We start from the raw sequence: 16,750 nt of genomic DNA on the forward strand, positions 1-16,750 counted from the left end.
ATCTGCCTGATTACAGAGAAGATGGGGGTGTTCGGAATAGTTGTGACAAGTTAGAGAATAGTGTATTGTTTTTTTTTTCTTTTTGATATATTAAATATACAACATTTCTGCAGAATGCACTTCTACCAAAAAATGGACCCCAAATGATGGAAGTGTTACTTTATGTTTTTGTAACACATACTTTGATCACTTAAGTCATTAATATTTCTTAGTTGGCTATAAATAGTAAGTCTCTCTTTTAAAATGCCGATTATAAGTAGATCACTGGTTTTACAGTCTACTTCTAGATACTGGTGTGGTTGGTAGCATCCTGTTTTCCTAGAGGTATCCCCCTTAATTTTGTAATGTCAGCACCAATTTCTATTTCCTGTGGTACGGCATTCGCTCTAATACCGTCACATGTTCTGGGTACTGTTGGACCGAGGAGGGGGAATTTCGTTTGTTTGTTTTTCAAGTAATGTGGTAGGATAGAGAAAACTGTGGTTAGGATGTTGTCATGTCTAAGTTCAAATCCTGTCTCTGCCACTTAAACATAATTTTGTGGCACCGAATATGTCCCTTTATTTTCCAGTCCTCAATTCTAGAGTTGTGGATTTTTAAGATTCTGTTAGCCAGTTTTACAGTGTTTGTTTCTTTTTGTTATGCTTGTTTAGGACTTCGTTTTATGTCTTATTGTTGTTTAGAGGGAGGATGTTCGTAATACTCCATTATTTTGGAAGGTATTATACTTGTGTAAACAAATGTAGCATCGAACTGAATTATAAGTTCCCATTATGGTATAGTAGAACATGTTCATCTCTTGGAAATACTTTGCCTTCTTAACAGTGTTAAAACAGAGAAACCTTCTTTTACAGAGAAGCATATGCAATTGGGAAGAAAGAAAAACCGCCTTTCTTACCGGAGGAGCCATCCTCTTCTTCAGAAGAAGATGATCCAATCCCAGATGAACTGTTGTGTCTCATCTGCAAAGATATTATGACTGACGCCGTTGTCATTCCCTGCTGCGGAAACAGTTACTGCGACGAATGTAAGAAACGTTGAACTTGGAAAGACGTAGATCTTAAAATATGTGTATTTACCTGGAGAGGCTCTAAGCAACGCTATAGGTTTTAATAATGAAGTATGAAATGTCAGTAATTGGTCAGTTCCTAAGTGAGCATTTAATAGCAAGAACTGTTTTTGTTGCTGCATTTTTTTTAAACAACAGTCTCTTTGTCCTATTAATTAATAGAGTGGACCACCTCTTGCACCTTCATCAGGTAACTCTACTGGGGTTTTATGAAATGTAGGATTTTTGTTGCCTGTACATTTTAAATGGTATGCAAAATTTTGAATGCTTTTTGGGCCTTAGATATTCTGGAAGTACTTTTAAGGTACTTAAATCCCTTCCCTGGAGGATTGTGGAAAATAGCTTATTCCTTATTCTAAAATTCCTAAGTGTGATTGAGATCTTCTTTCTCACCTGCATCTGCCATGTGGTGACTTGTGACTTTTTTTCTTTTTTTTTTTTTTTTTTCCTAAAGATTTTATTTATTTATTTGTTAGAGAGAGAGAACACAAGCAGGCAGAGGCAGAGAGAGAAGCAGGCTCCCCACTGAGCAAGGAGCCTGATGCAAGACTCTATCCCAGGACCCTGGGATCCTGGGCCGAAGGCAGCGCCTTAACGGAGTGAGCCACCCAGGCATCCCTGACTTTTTTTTTTTCCTGATCATTTATATTAGCATTTGTTTTTTTTTCTGCCACTTACTCTAAATCTGCCCCTTCTTAACCGAGATGAAAATGGCATCCTCTGAAAATTTCACTGCTTCTCTGTGGCGTGCTCTCCTCTGGCCTTTTTCATTTCTAAACATAGCTTTGGAACATAAATCTTTATTTGGGGTCCTCTTTAGTGAAGACCAAGGTAAAGAAGAGGTCACTTACAATTTGTTTCAGGGTATGTCTTAGCTTAACAAACCACTTATTTTTTTTTACTATACTAAAGCATAATTGGTGAATCTGTAATTTAGCATTATTTCTATGTACTGTGCTGGAGGTATTGCTGACCTTGACTGTATAACACTTCTGGTTTTTATCCTCTACTTTCCTCGTGAGGCTTTTTTAAAAGGCCTCTTAGCCATGTAAACTTTTTCTCTTTCTAGGCTATACCTTATTTCTGTGATTTTCCCCTATAATATTCCAACTACTAGCTAAACAAACCGAATGGTATTAAGGAAAGAGTGCTTCTTCTCTCACTTTAAATGTTTGTTGGAATTATATTCATGGCTTCTGTTTTTAAGGTAGAAGTTAGAGCAAAGGAGTGCTATTAGGCAAGAGATTTTACTTCTAAGTTTCTTAATCTCAGAAATGATTAGTGATATGTGCCTGGAAACAGAAATGTAACCACTTAGGTATAAGTCTTTGTAATTCATTCTCTAAACCCTGAGTTTTTGTAATTCATTCTCTAAACACGGAGTTTGTACTCTGCTTTTATTAATACTTAAAATATTTGACATAGGTATAAGAACAGCACTCTTGGAATCAGATGATCATACATGTCCGACCTGCCATCAGAATGATGTCTCTCCTGATGCTTTAATTGCCAATAAATTCTTAAGACAGGTAACTATTTTCATATCCCTTTTCTGAAAATTTTTAAAGAATTTTTGATTGTTTAAACTGTACTTGAGCAAATACAGCCTTACATTTTCCTGCATTTTTCTGTTTGGTATCTGTAGGCTGTTAATAACTTCAAAAATGAAACTGGTTATACGAAAAGACTACGAAAACAGTTACCTCCACCATCGACCCCCGTACCAACGCCGAGACCACTCATCCAGCGGAACCTACAACCTCTGATGAGATCTCCAATATCAAGACAACAGGATCCTCTTATGATTCCAGTGACATCTTCATCAACTCACCCAGCTCCTTCTTTGTCTTCATTAACTTCTAACCCGTCTTCCTTGGCCCCTCCTGTGCCTGGAAATTCATCTTCTACCCCAGCTCCTGTACCTGATATAACTGCAACGGTGTCCATATCAGTCCACTCAGAAAAATCAGATGGACCTTTCCGGTAAGTCTGTGTGCAGCTCTTGTGATTTAGAAACAAGTGAGATCAGTAGTACAGTTTTTTTATTGTATGTTGCTCTAGCAGTTGTAGTGGCCTGCAGTATGTATCATCCTTGTGAATCACTGTGCTCAGTAAGGTGGGGGACTCAAAAAAGTAACCCTCTTCTAAAGGTTTCCTTGTAACAGATGACCTACTCTTATTGGAGGAACAGGCAAATGAAGGAGATTCACTCGGTAAATGATTAAGCATCCCAAGGTGAAGGGCTATACAGGTTGCCAACAACCCTTATTAAATGTCGAATCATAAAGAGATTTCACTTGTGGTCATAATGGTGGTATTAGAAAGAGTCGATTTGAGCAGAACTAAGCACAGTTTGGATCGGTAGAGGGGATAAACCACTGGTGGCGGTAGAATTGTTTTGGAGCAAAATTAGGTAGAAGACCAATGAAAACTCACTTAAATCCTACCACTTCAGACACAAAAAGGACCTTTGATCATGTAGTCTGATGGCTTTTATAAATTCTTAAAGAAGCAACCAAATTTAAAAAAAAAAAAACAAAAAAAAAGATATCAGGGGTCTGTACAGACCTACTGAAGTAAAAATCTTGAGGATTGGGTCCTTGACATGTACATGGAAGACTTCTCACTGATTCTCTGTGATTAACGGTGGGAATGAGTCTCGGGTTCATTGGCATTTCTAGACCACCCCTTTGATTCACTAGTGGAGCTGGAAGTAGAATTTACTCTTAATCCTGTCTCTTTAGGTCCCACACTTTGACTTTCTGTTTGTTTGGGGTTTTTTTTTAAGCTTTTATTATTACAACCATACCGGTTTCTATCATAGCTATCATAGATGAGACTGCTTATGGAGATTTCCTTTTTTTTTTTTTTAAAGATTTTATTTATTTGACAGACAGAGATCACAATTAGGCAGAGAGGCAGGCAAAGAGAGAGGAAGGGAAGTAGGCTCCCTGCTGAGCAGAGAGCCTGATGTGGGGCTCCGTCCCAGCACCCTGGGATCCCGACCTGAGCCGAAGGCAGAGGCTTTAACCCACTGAGCCACCCAGGCGCCCCTGGAGATTTCCATTTTTTTACTTAGCACCCTGTGTTCACGGAACTCTGTAAAGGTCCAGTCCTCTCACTTTCCTCAAAATCAACTTTGATTTAACTCACCTTAATGCAGGTGGTGGGCAAACAGACTTAGTAATATGTAATTTTTTGCTCTTAATCCTCCATTTCTGATGACTTCTTAATGCATTGTAAACTACATTGTTTTCTAGGGACTCTGATAGTAAAATACTGCCAGCTGCAGCCCTTGCACCCGAGCACTCAAAGGGGGCCTCTTCAATTGCAATTACTGCTCTTATGGAGGAAAAGGTAAGTTTGACTGGCTTTTAAATTTGGAGATTTGTCTTAATGTTGTTCTTCTGGGTCTGTTGTTGGGTCTTTTTTTAACTGTTTCTTTCTATTCATGTTTTTTTTCATACAGGGTTACCAGGTGCCTGTACTTGGAACCCCGTCTTTGCTTGGACAGTCACTATTGCATGGACAGTTGATCCCCACAACTGGTAAGTAAAATTCTGGTTTGAATATTTTTTTCTTTCAAAACAGTTGTAACTTAACATGCGGTTTCATATTTACCTATTGTTTTTGTTTCCAAGGTCCAGTAAGAATAAATACTGCTCGTCCGGGTGGTGGTCGACCAGGTTGGGAACAGTAAGTATATGTTTAAAAATCTCCAGATGATTGCTTTTGAACTAGGTAATGGGAATTAGAGTCTAGCGTGTTGCTAATATTTTTTATTGTAAACTCCTCTTTTGTATGTCATATTAACATAGTTTTTATGTAAAGTGTCACAAATTCAAGATTAGGTAAACTATTTTCTAAAAGAATGAGTAATTCTCCTCTTAAAATGGTAAAACATAAAATCTTATCAATTCTTGTTACTTTCATGTCTTAACAAATGGTGATCTTGACAGAATCTCAGTTAATGAATAGATAAGAAGTAATTGAAAGTATTTCTTTTGAAAGAATATTTTAAATAGTAAATCACTGTTGTGCTAATAGATTAAACTTTTTCCTAGTCTTAATATGGATTTTTGAAATTTGATTTGAGTGAACATAGTAAGGCTACCAAACACAGAATTTCTCATTTTGAATGGTCTGTGTTCGTGAAATTTTATTGCATATTAAAATCTGTAGGATTTTGATCTTTGTATTTGATGATGGTCTGTGGCATTAAAAATTAGTATATTTATTTATGAATGGTCTTTATATAATCATTTCTGTTTCTAAAATCTATATAAACAGACTGATATATTTATATGTAAACTGGCTTATAATCTAAAAGTTTGATCTATTTGTTTGAAAGGTAAGTTAGATTTTTCATTTTCAAAAGTCTGCTAAGTGAGAGACTTAGCAGATTGTGTCAGAAGGAATACAGAATTTGGAGACACGTAGGCTTGGGTTGGAATCCCAGCCCCTGCACTTAACAGCTACATGACCTTGGGCCATGCGGTTTCACTCCTCAGTTGTGCAGTGTGCAGCAGATAAAAGGGCTCTACTTCTCTTCTGTAACAAGTTCACAGTCACTTGTAGAATGCTAAATGGAATACCATATTGTGAAAAATACTGTACATTGACGTTTAATTATTGTCACAATAGTTAATCAAAAAAATAATTTAAATAGATGTTATACTTGCCCATATCTCCTCTATGTGGAACAAATTTCAGAATGAGGATCAGGGAGAGGAGAAAGTTTTTAAAATGTGTGTCTTAAAGTCTACACATTAAGAGATCATGTGTTATACTCAAGGCCATTTTGTCTTTCCACACAGTTCCAATAAGCTTGGATATCTGGTTTCTCCACCGCAGCAAATTAGAAGGGGGGAGAGAAGCTGCTACAGGTAGGCTTGTTAAACATCTTGAAAAACTGTAATCTGATGACCTGCTCAAAAATATAACACAAAGAAATTAAAGCCACAGCAGTGGCAGGGGAGGGAGGTCATTTGGTTTATGCTTATCTCACTTAAGTCCTCAGGAGTTGCCCTTGAGGCCTAGAGAAGAATAGATTATATTTAGTCTTATAAATGATGGTTTTAGGCTACATCTTTAATACTCCTTCCCAGTGACTATTTTCTCCCAGTACACAGCAGAGTATTAGCTTACATTTACTCTTTTGAGGGTAGAAGGGAGTCATTAAGGCCCAGACAATATTAACATGAAAGTTAACTAGTTCACCTCCCAAGCGTGAAGAAGACTTGCATTTATTTCTCTTCTAGACTTCATTGTTTGAATCTTCTCCCACCTTCTCTTTTCTAAAAGAAAGGACAAAGAGATTGTTCAGGGCTCTTTCCCGGGACAGACCAAAGCAATGTTATTCTGTGGAAGTAAGCCCTAGGTCTTAATATCTAGGTCACACCCGCCACCAGGGTAAAGGGCCTCTAAATTAACTCTATAACAAGAATATATTAAGGGTATCTTTAGTGCTCTGTTGAGAATTGCTAAGTAATAACTTTGTTACTAGATCACTTGTTAATGGAAGATAATATTTACTAATTCAGACTCTGAAAAGAGGCTTAAAATCTGAACCCCTGCTGCTGCTGTTATTTATAATTTTAAAAAACCTTTAACTTGACAGAAGCCCACCTTTTAAAGAAGCCACTATTTCCTCAATGAGGGACAATTCAGAAACATTGGCTTGCACTGTTATTTTCACCCAACCCTTAGAAATAAAACATTGAGATTTCTAGTTGTTAATTACAAATGTCAGGAGTCATACTTATATTCTTGAGGATGAAAGGTAGAGCATAGGGAATGTAATCAATGGTATTGTGATGGTGTGTTATAGTGACAGATAGTAGGTTACACTGTTAGCCTCACATAAGGTGTAGACTTAATGAATCACTGTGTTGCACACCTGAAACTAAAGAAACCTAGTGTGTCAACTCTACTTCCAGTTTTTAAAAAACATAACCAGTTAATACAAAGTACTTTAAATCCAAAAACAAAACAAACAAACAAAAAAAATGAAACCATTTAAAACTGTGTTTCTAAAGACATTTTAATGACATCGAGAAACGTTCATGGTATATATAATGTCAGGTGAAATACAAAATTATAAATATCAAAGGTATTTTTGAAGTACTACTTAGAAGGATCCTTTTCACAGTTCCTATCTCAAAGGATTATAGGAAGTGGTTTTTCTTCATTGAAAGTTTTGGTCTGAAGGGTATTCTGGGATGGTCTAGGTCAGAGAGGCATTAACCTTGTCCGTTCCTTGAAATGACAGATTAGGAAGTCACAAAAGATCATTGTGGAGTGATAAAGAATGTGAACTTCATAAGAGAACTTCTAAATATAGTGTCTCCATAGGGAGACGGCCCTGTAAACTTGTATCATCTGGGTCCCCAAGTGGCCTTAAAAATTATGTTTTCATATAAATAAGTTCCTATGCTTATTTTGAATAGTTGTAAGTTTGAAGGTAATTATGGACAGAAAAGACAGGCTTACTTGTCCGTCTCAGGTGATTTTAGTTTGAAGGAATAATATCTTGGAATTTGTTTCTCCAGAAGTATAAACCGCGGACGACACCACAGCGAAAGATCACAGAGAACTCAAGGCCCGTCGCTACCAGCAACTCCAGTTTTTGTGCCTGTGCCACCCCCTCCTCTGTATCCGCCCCCACCCCATACACTTCCTCTCCCTCCAGGTGTGCCTCCTCCACAGTTCTCTCCTCAGTTTCCTCCCGGCCAGCCGCCACCTGCTGGCTATAGTGTCCCTCCTCCAGGCTTTCCTCCAGCTCCGGCCAATTTATCGACAACTTGGGTATCGTCAGGAGTGCAGACAGCTCACTCAAATACCATCCCAACAACACAAGCACCCCCGTTGTCCAGGGAAGAATTCTATAGAGAGCAACGGCGGCTAAAAGAAGAGTGAGTGTTTTAATTTGCAATTCTCATACACTTTCATTTTCTGACGTAACATTAAACCAGGTATCTTTGGAAACATTTTCTAGTGTTTCCAGTTAGTGTAAGAAAAATCACCTACAAATTAAACCAAAGCCATACAAGCAACTTCCTCAGGGATTCTTAGTTATTTATAGTTTTAAAATGGAAAACTAATGGCAATTTCATTCATTTCATTCATGATCTAATTACATTTGTCTTGTTAGTTTTCTTAAATGGTTTTTGTTAACTTTCACTCTTTAACTTTATTTTACTAGGGAAAAGAAAAAGTCCAAGCTAGATGAGTTTACAAATGATTTTGCTAAGGAATTGATGGAATACAAAAAGATTCAAAAGGAGCGTAGGCGCTCATTTTCCAGGTTAGTGTTTTGCAAGCCTTCACAACAGAATTACAAATGGGACTTTGAATATCCAGGGATTAGCTATGGATATAAATAGCATTGCACTTACGGAATTTTTCTGATTCGGTCTAGGTTTATAGGAATGGACATGTAGCTTATTTCCCAATATCTGTTTATTGAAATGTCTCAATGTAAATTCTATTGTGTAGAACTAGCAGTTATGGGGATTAAATTGCCCTTGTCCCTCAAAGTTATTCGTAGCATGAAATAATTGGGAAATGTTTGTGGAAGGAAAGAGAGAAATAGCCGAAGGATATTTCTGAGGACCCTTTTACCTGAGGCGACAGCTTCTTGCTGGAACATTAACCTGTGTAATTAATGAAGTAGTGGTAGAATACAAATTGATTTGCCGATAGAAAAACTGAATTATAAAAATTCCCTGGAAGTTTGTTTTTAAAAGACTTATTTTTTAAGCTTACATTTGAAATGTGGTTCCTTTCAAAGCTAGACTACTGGCCAACATAGGACAAAGAAAGTACTCCTACTTAAATAATCAGATAGGAAGTAAAATTTAAACTTAATTGGCATTTTGTTTAATGTTAAGTTAATTGGCTCATATAACTCACGGTACATCAATGCGCTTCACTCTCTAATTGTCAAGATTTCACTTTTGTTTTGTAACAAGTGATTGCTCAGATCTTCGTGTACTTTATTCCATTCCAGTAGAGGTCACTGTGCCTCTTTAATCATCTAAGATGAAATTTGATATAAAGAAAGATGGAACCGTGAGGATAGCATGCTAGAATCTGAGTCTGTATTTTATTTTGTATATATTTCTCAACTATCAACTATTGTTTTGTTTTTGTTTTTAGGTCTAAATCTCCCTATAGTGGTTCATCATACTCAAGAAGTTCATATACTTATTCTAAGTCAAGATCTGGTTCAACACGTTCACGTTCTTATTCGCGATCATTTAGCCGCTCACACTCTCGTTCCTATTCACGATCACCTCCATACCCCAGAAGAGGCAGAGGCAAGAGCCGAAATTACCGTTCACGGTCTAGATCTCATGGATATCATCGGTCTAGATCAAGGTCACCCCCATATAGACGATATCATTCACGGTCAAGATCTCCTCAAGCCTTTAGGGGACAATCTCCCAATAAACGTAATGTGCCTCAAGGGGAAACAGAACGTGAATATTTTAATAGATACAGAGAAGTTCCGCCACCTTATGACATGAAAGCTTATTATGGGAGGAGTGTTGACTTTAGAGACCCATTTGAAAAAGAGCGTTACCGAGAATGGGAGAGAAAATACAGAGAGTGGTATGAAAAGTATTATAAAATAGGTTATGCTACTGGAGCACAGCCTAGACCATCAGCAAATAGAGAGAACTTTTCTCCAGAGAGGTTTTTGCCTCTTAATATCAGGAATTCTCCCTTCACAAGAGGCCGCAGGGAAGATTATGCTGGTGGACAAAGTCATAGAAGTCGAAATTTAGGTGGCAACTATCCAGAAAAGCTTTCAACAAGAGACAGTCACAATCAGAAGGACAACACAAAGTCGAAAGAGAAAGAGAGTGAAAATGCTCCGGGAGATGGTAAAGGAAACAAACATAAGAAACATAGGAAAAGAAGAAAGGGGGAGGAAAGTGAAGGCTTTCTAAACCCCGAGTTATTAGAAACTTCTAGAAAATCGAGAGAACCCACAACTGGTGAAGAAAATAAAACAGACTCATTATTTGTTCTCCCAAGTCGGGATGATGCTACACCTGTTAGAGATGAACCAATGGATGCCGAATCTATCACTTTTAAATCGGTGTCTGAAAAAGACAAGAGGGAGAAAGACAAACCAAAAGCAAAAGGTGATAAGACCAAACGAAAAAATGATGGTTCCACTGTGTCAAAAAAGGAAAATGTTGCAAAACCTGCCAAGGGACCTCAAGAAAAACTAGACGGAGAGCGTGAAAAATCTCCTCGATCTGAACCTCCGCTTAAAAAAGCCAAAGAGGAGACTCCAAAGACTGACAATGCTAAAGCATCCTCTTCCTCCCAAAAAGACGAAAAGATCATTGGTACCCCCAGGAAAGCTCACTCTAAGTCCGCAAAAGAACACCAAGAGACAAAACCAGTCAAAGAGGAAAAAGCAAAGAAGGAGTACTCCAAAGATGTCAAATCAGAAAAGCCCACTAATAAGGAAGAAAAGGCCAAGAAGCCTAGTGAAAAAAGTAAGCCACCTGACGGCAAGGGAGACAAAAGAAAAAGAAAAACTGAAGAAAAGGGTGCGGATAAAGATTTTGAATCCTCTTCAACGAAAATCTCTAAACTAGAAGTGACCGAAATAGTGAAACCATCACCAAAGCGTAAAATGGAACCTGATATTGAAAAAATGGATAGGACCCCTGAGAAAGACAAAATTTCATCATCAACTGCCCCAGCCAAAAAAATCAAGCTCAACAGAGAAACTGGTAAGAAAATTGGAAGTACAGAAAATGTATCTAATACAAAAGAACCCTCTGAAAAATTGGAGTCAACATCTAGCAAAGTTAAACAAGAAAAAGTCAAAGGGAAGGTCAGACGAAAAGTAGCTGGAGCCGAGGGATCCAGCTCAACGCTTGTGGATTATACCAGGTAACTGATTGTGGGTGGTTGGGTGTGGATGCTTGTTTTGGGAAAGAATTTAATTTTATCAGTGCTTGTACTTCTAAAGTATAATATGTTAATTAAGAAGGGGTTAGGCTGGTTAATTTCTATCTTTAAAGAAAGGAGTTGAAGGTGGTTAAATTTTGTGGATGAGCCACTTTTTTTTTTTTTTTTTTTTTTTTACACAGTCCTACATTTAAATCATTTAATCTTTTATCAGAATAAGGGCATTGGCTTTTGAGCATTAAAAGGACATTTATGGTTAAGGTAGCCTTTTTACACTTAGTAGTGTTCAGTAGTAGGTAAATTCTTAATTAAATTCATCACAGATTAACAGCATTTTAATTTTTTTGTTTTAGTACGAGCTCAACTGGAGGCAGTCCTGTGCGGAAATCTGAAGAGAAAACAGATACAAAACGAACTGTCATTAAAACTATGGAAGAATATAATAATGACAATACAGCTCCTGCTGAAGATGTTATTATTATGATTCAGGTTCCCCAGTCCAAATGGGATAAAGATGACTTTGAATCTGAAGAAGAAGATGTTAAGACCACCCAGCCTGTGTCAAGTGTAGGAAAACCTGCCAGTGTTATTAAAAATGTCAGCACTAAACCCTTAAATACAGTCAAGTACACTGAAAAAGAAAGTGAGTCATCAGAGAAAATTCAGAAACTCACCAAGGAAGTGAGCCATGAACTTATACAGCATGAGATCAAAAGTTCAAAAAACTCTGCATCCAGTGAAAAGGGGAAGACCAAAGATCGAGATCATTCAGTGTTGGAGAAGGAAAACCCTGAGAAGAGGAAGAACAGCGCTCAGCCAGAAAAAGATAGTAACGTGGACCGTCTGAATGAACAAGGGAATTTTAAAAGTCTGTCTCAATCTTCCAAAGAGACAAGAACTTCAGATAAGCATGATTCCGTTCGAGGTTCTTCAACTAAAGACTTTACCCCCAACAGAGACAAAAAAACCGACTATGACAACAGAGAATACTCAAGTTCCAAACGTAGAGAGGAAAGAAATGAATTAACAAGAAGGAAAGACTCTCCTTCTCGAAGTAAAGATTCTTCATCTGGACAGAAAACTAAGCCAAGGGAGGAGAGAGATTTGCCCAAAAAAGGAACAGGAGATTCCAAAAAGAGCAATTCCAGTCCCTCAAGAGAGAAAAAACCTCATGATCACAAAGCCACTTACGATACAAAACGCCCAAGTGAAGAGGCAAAACCTGTAGATAAAAATCCTTGTAAAGATCGTGAGAAGCACACATTAGAAGCAAGGAACAATAAAGAGTCAAGTGGCAATAAATTACCGTATGTGCTTAACCCACCAGACCCACAGACTGAAAAAGAGCAAGTTCCTGGGCAGACTGACAAGAATGCGGTGAAGCCGAAACCGCAGTTAAGTCACTCCTCCCGACTTTCCTCCGACTTAACTAGAGAGACTGATGAAGCTGCTTTTGAACCAGACTATAATGAAAGTGACAGTGAAAGCAATGTGTCTGTGAAAGAGGAGGAAACTTCGGGAAAAGTTTCTAAGGAAGTGAAAGAGAAAATCGTGGAGAAAGCAAAAGACAGCCTGGACCCGGCAGCAGGCGGCCAGATAGGCACAGCCAGGAGCCAGAGCCAAAGCAGCCCTAGTGTTAGTCCAAGTCGAAGTCATAGCCCTTCTGGAAGCCAGACCCGAAGCCACAGCAGTAGTGCCAGCTCTGCAGAGAGTCAGGACAGCAAGAAGAAGAAGAAGAAAAAGGAAAAGAAAAAGCACAAGAAACACAAAAAACATAAGAAGCATAAGAAGCATGCAGGCACTGAAGTAGAATTGGAAAAAAGCCAAAAACACAAACACAAGAAAAAGAAGTCCAAGAAGAGCAAAGATAAAGAAAAGGAGAAGGAGAAAGATGACCAAAAAGTGAAATCTGTCCCTGTATAAAAGGACAGATTTTAAAAATTGACTTAATTACTAAGTCATCTGTATTAAATTTTGTTATAATGTAAAGAGATTCAAGCCTTGTAAATAATGATATGGAAGACCCTGTGCTGCACTTAAAATATTGCTGCTTGATTATTTGATTTTTACATCAGAGCTTTATAACACGAACTTTTGTACAGAATTGTGAGTTGTGACCATGTAACATGAGAGGTTTTGCTAGGGCCTATTATTTTTAACCACCATTAATTAGTTGGGGTGGAGTTTACTGTACTGTGAAATTTTCACATTTGAATTTTTTTAATTGCCTGGCAAAAGCTGGTATCAGTTCTAAAATATCAGCAGAATGATTTGCTGAATTCATTACAACCCTGTTATGTCACTTTTTGATTACAATAAAAGTTTTCAGTAAACTTTTCAAATGTCGAATATTTGTGGGTTTTTTTGAAGGAAGTGTGTCATGTCTCTTCCCCCTTCCATTTCCTCATTTAAAATAGCCTTTGAGCCTATAGTATATGTTGCACCAAATAAACAAAATTGGGAAGTAAACATGGTAGATGAACTTCATCAGTGGGCTGGTGGTAGGTGGCCAGAAATAAGAACTCAGGATTAGTTGGAGAATTGGTTGGAAAAAATCAAGGGTCATAAATTTATATAGTAATTCGAAGTTTGGACTTCAATTTTAGCAATGAGGAATTGTGGTTTATGGTTCTGTCTTCTTGAAATCCTGATAAATGAGTGTTCAATTCCTTGATAAAGTGCCAGCTAAAACAAACAGCCTTGAGCATCTGGTCAGCCGCATTGACAAGAGCAAGCAGCAGCAGGTCTAGGAGCACCAGGTTCAGACTGATGGGCTCCTCCTTTGTGGCTGGGGTTCAGAAGTTATCATGGCATTGAAAAGCTATTGGAAGGGTTTGGGCAGTTAGGGTAAGAATGGTATCTCAGAAACAGCTGTATAAACAGCGATCAAGGGGCGCCTGGGTGGCTCAGTGGGTTAAGCCGCTGCCTTCGGCTCAGGTCATGATCTCAGAGTCCTGGGATCGAGTCCCGCATCGGGCTCTCTGCTCAGCGGAGAGCCTGCTTCCCTCTCTCTCTCTCTCTCTGCCTGCCTCTCCGTCTACTTGTGATTTCTCTCTGTCAAATTAATAAATAAAATCTTTAAAAAAAAAAAATAAATAAACAGCGATCAAGATGACAGCAGCTGGGAGGAGGAAAAGAGACCAGGTCCAGTCTGAGGGTGGTCCTAGGTACCCCTGAACTGTTAGTGGGAGAGGAAGGGTCTACATTAGCAACTTGCCTCTACGAACCTCTGTGTCCATGCCTTGTCAGGATTTCCAGACTATGCCATGTAGACAGTGTACAAAAATACTGAGTGTTTTTAATGCAACTTTTAATATTTAAAAGAAAGAAATGATTTAAAGCGATGAATGTGGGTGTCATAAATGTTGGCCTCATGAAAGCCATCCAGGACCGAGTTAAGTTTATTATATGTTTGTCAAAATAATTGTGTTAAAGTTAAATGAAACCAACTGTCCTTTAGAGGGCTCTGTCACTGGGGATGAAGGCGTCTGTTGTTCCCCCTCGCGGCCCCACCACACCCCACCCCACCCCACACAGGACTACTTCTACTCTGAGGTACTCCAGCTAGGCTACCCTCTTCATTCGTACTAATCAGGACCCCAGATTTAGATTGTATCTCCCACATTCACTGAGGATTTTAGCACCCAGGACTCTGTAGCATTAATTTCATCAGGTGAAGTCAGTTTCCTTACCTACGTAGGCTCCTGGCCTCTATAATCTTAATCTCAACGGACTTCTCTTTAACAGCAGTCCACTCCTATGACAGTTTTCCAGAGCTGCTCATCTGTGGCCATTTGGCTCTTAAGTTTAAAATCAATCTTTCATCTACAGCCTGGTCTTCCAGCCCGTCCTCTACTGGCCTGAGGTTTTAACTCCTCCCTTACTCTTCCTACTGCCTTTTCCTTTCTGTGATTGCCTGAACCCCATCATTCCCACCACACAACACCTCAGACCTGCTCCCCCTTCTCTATCTTCCTGAAGCGTAACTCCCAAACCTCAATAAGGGGGCTGAATGGGCTGCTTAGTGAAATTAAAGGCTTGAAAGAAATTGTAAGACGTAATGGCCACACACTGTGCTAGGTGCTTGTATTTATTTGATCCTCAAAAACTCTGGTTTTGATATCTGATACTACTTTGAGCAGGAAATCCCACTGCCTATAAAGGTTCAGTCCAGCCTTGGGTGTCTGTCTAGTCCACCTCACCCCTGCCACGTAGAGAGGAGTGGGACATAACACGTTAAGACTCACACACTTTTGCTGGACCCCAGAAATGCTGTTCTATCTACATGTTTTCTACACTTGGCTGTTTTTGTCTGTCTTCCTCCTCTGCCTGTCTCAGTTTCCTACCCACTGTTCAAGAATTAGCTTGCCTTTTTTTTTTTTTTTTTTTTTTTTTAAACTACTCCCTCACAGTGCCTGCCAGCCCATCCCCATCCAAACATACCCGGGATGCAAGAACATCACTGAGTGTGCTGTGAGGACACTCCAGTTGTTTTCTGTGGGCTCTGGTTTTCTTGTTCAATGGACTGAGAGCCTCAAAACCAATGTGGGGTTTATATTCCAGAAGCCAAACCATGCCTTGCATATAATGTTTGAATTGATAAGATGAAGGAACTTCTTTTAGCCTGAAGTTAAATTTTGCAAACTTCCTGGAAACCAGCAGTATGTCAACATTTTTAAGGGAGGAAAATAATTTTTGAGCTACTATAGACTTGGAAGATAGTATCCTTCCAGTAACCAGATGCTTCAGTGTGCCAAGGATATTGCAATGCCTTACAATCAGGGACCTAAGAATAACTCCTTTGCTAGTCTCAGCATGCCAAATGAAGAGCGCTAAATCCCCTCCAAACTTTGTAAGCCTGGGATTTCAGAGTTAGAAAGCTAGTTAATGGTTTATTCATCCCGATTTGTGCAAGTGTCCCCATCTGTTTTGTCCACTTTTTCCTGTCTTTAACTCCTTTAATGGATGCTGTTCTGTTGTATAAAAATACATGGAACAAAACCTCTGGTTTGAAGCAAGCTCTTTCTTCTCTGAGCCCTTTTATACTACTGCTATTTATTATGTAAGCCAATTTCAGCTGGTCTTTTTTTTTTTTTTTTTTTAAGATTTATTTATTTATTTATTTGACAGAGAGATCACAAGTAGGCAGAGAGGCAGGCAGAGAGAGAGAGAGGAGGAAGCAGGCTCCCTGCCGAGCAGAGAGCCCGATGCAGGACTCGATCCCAGGACCCTGAGATCATGACCTGAGCCGAAGGCAGCGGCTTTACCCACTGAGCCACCCAGGCGCCCCTTCAGCTGGTCTCTTAACAAAGTCTCACTAAAATGTAGGTACGTGTATATATAGTGTGCTCTGCTTTTTCTTTATATATATCACAAACAGGTCCTTTTGGCATTAACGTTTTTCATTAGTTTTAAGAATTGCAAATGATCATGAAAAAGTTGAATAAGCCACTTAAATCCTTAAAGGGTAATGTGGCTTTGCTGTGTGTGACTAATGGTTCAGCACACTAATATGAAAAATGAGGTTAACAGGAATGTTCAGAGATTTCTTGAGAATTCCTTTCAGTAATGTAGTCTAAACACTCCATCAAGCCTTCCCTTTGTTACAGGTTTCTGAGATTTCTTAAGATCATGTTAAAAGGACTTTTAAAGAATAGCTATTGCTAATTTATATAGTTCAGAAACAAAACAAAACCAAAAAACTACTGGTTGCTGAACAGTGATCCCATTTGAAAATCCACA

General features: G+C 38.6%; 1 protein-coding gene across 5 annotated transcripts in view; it reads left to right on the forward strand.

Moving 5' to 3' along the window:
• Positions 1-13,350, forward strand: part of RBBP6 (RB binding protein 6, ubiquitin ligase) — a 30,946-nt gene extending 17,596 nt beyond the window's left edge. For 2 of the 5 annotated variants that reach the window (XM_059415143.1, XM_059415146.1), the window contains 11 exons: positions 855-1,027; positions 2,495-2,598; positions 2,715-3,052; positions 4,330-4,426; positions 4,539-4,617; positions 4,711-4,765; positions 5,887-5,955; positions 7,621-7,983; positions 8,274-8,375; positions 9,230-10,990; positions 11,362-13,350. In XM_059415143.1, the coding sequence (XP_059271126.1) occupies positions 855-1,027; positions 2,495-2,598; positions 2,715-3,052; positions 4,330-4,426; positions 4,539-4,617; positions 4,711-4,765; positions 5,887-5,955; positions 7,621-7,983; positions 8,274-8,375; positions 9,230-10,990; positions 11,362-12,931 (4,711 nt within the window). In that variant the 3' untranslated portion in view covers positions 12,932-13,350. The remainder of the gene's footprint in view (positions 1-854; positions 1,028-2,494; positions 2,599-2,714; positions 3,053-4,329; positions 4,427-4,538; positions 4,618-4,710; positions 4,766-5,886; positions 5,956-7,620; positions 7,984-8,273; positions 8,376-9,229; positions 10,991-11,361) is intronic. The other 3 variants (XM_059415145.1, XM_059415147.1, XM_059415144.1) reach the window with 2 other exon arrangements.
• Positions 13,351-16,750: the final 3,400 nt, after the last annotated feature.

This window comes from Mustela nigripes, chromosome 11 (assembly GCF_022355385.1).
Source record: "Mustela nigripes isolate SB6536 chromosome 11, MUSNIG.SB6536, whole genome shotgun sequence".
In the NCBI taxonomy this organism is placed as follows: Eukaryota; Metazoa; Chordata; class Mammalia; order Carnivora; family Mustelidae; genus Mustela; species Mustela nigripes.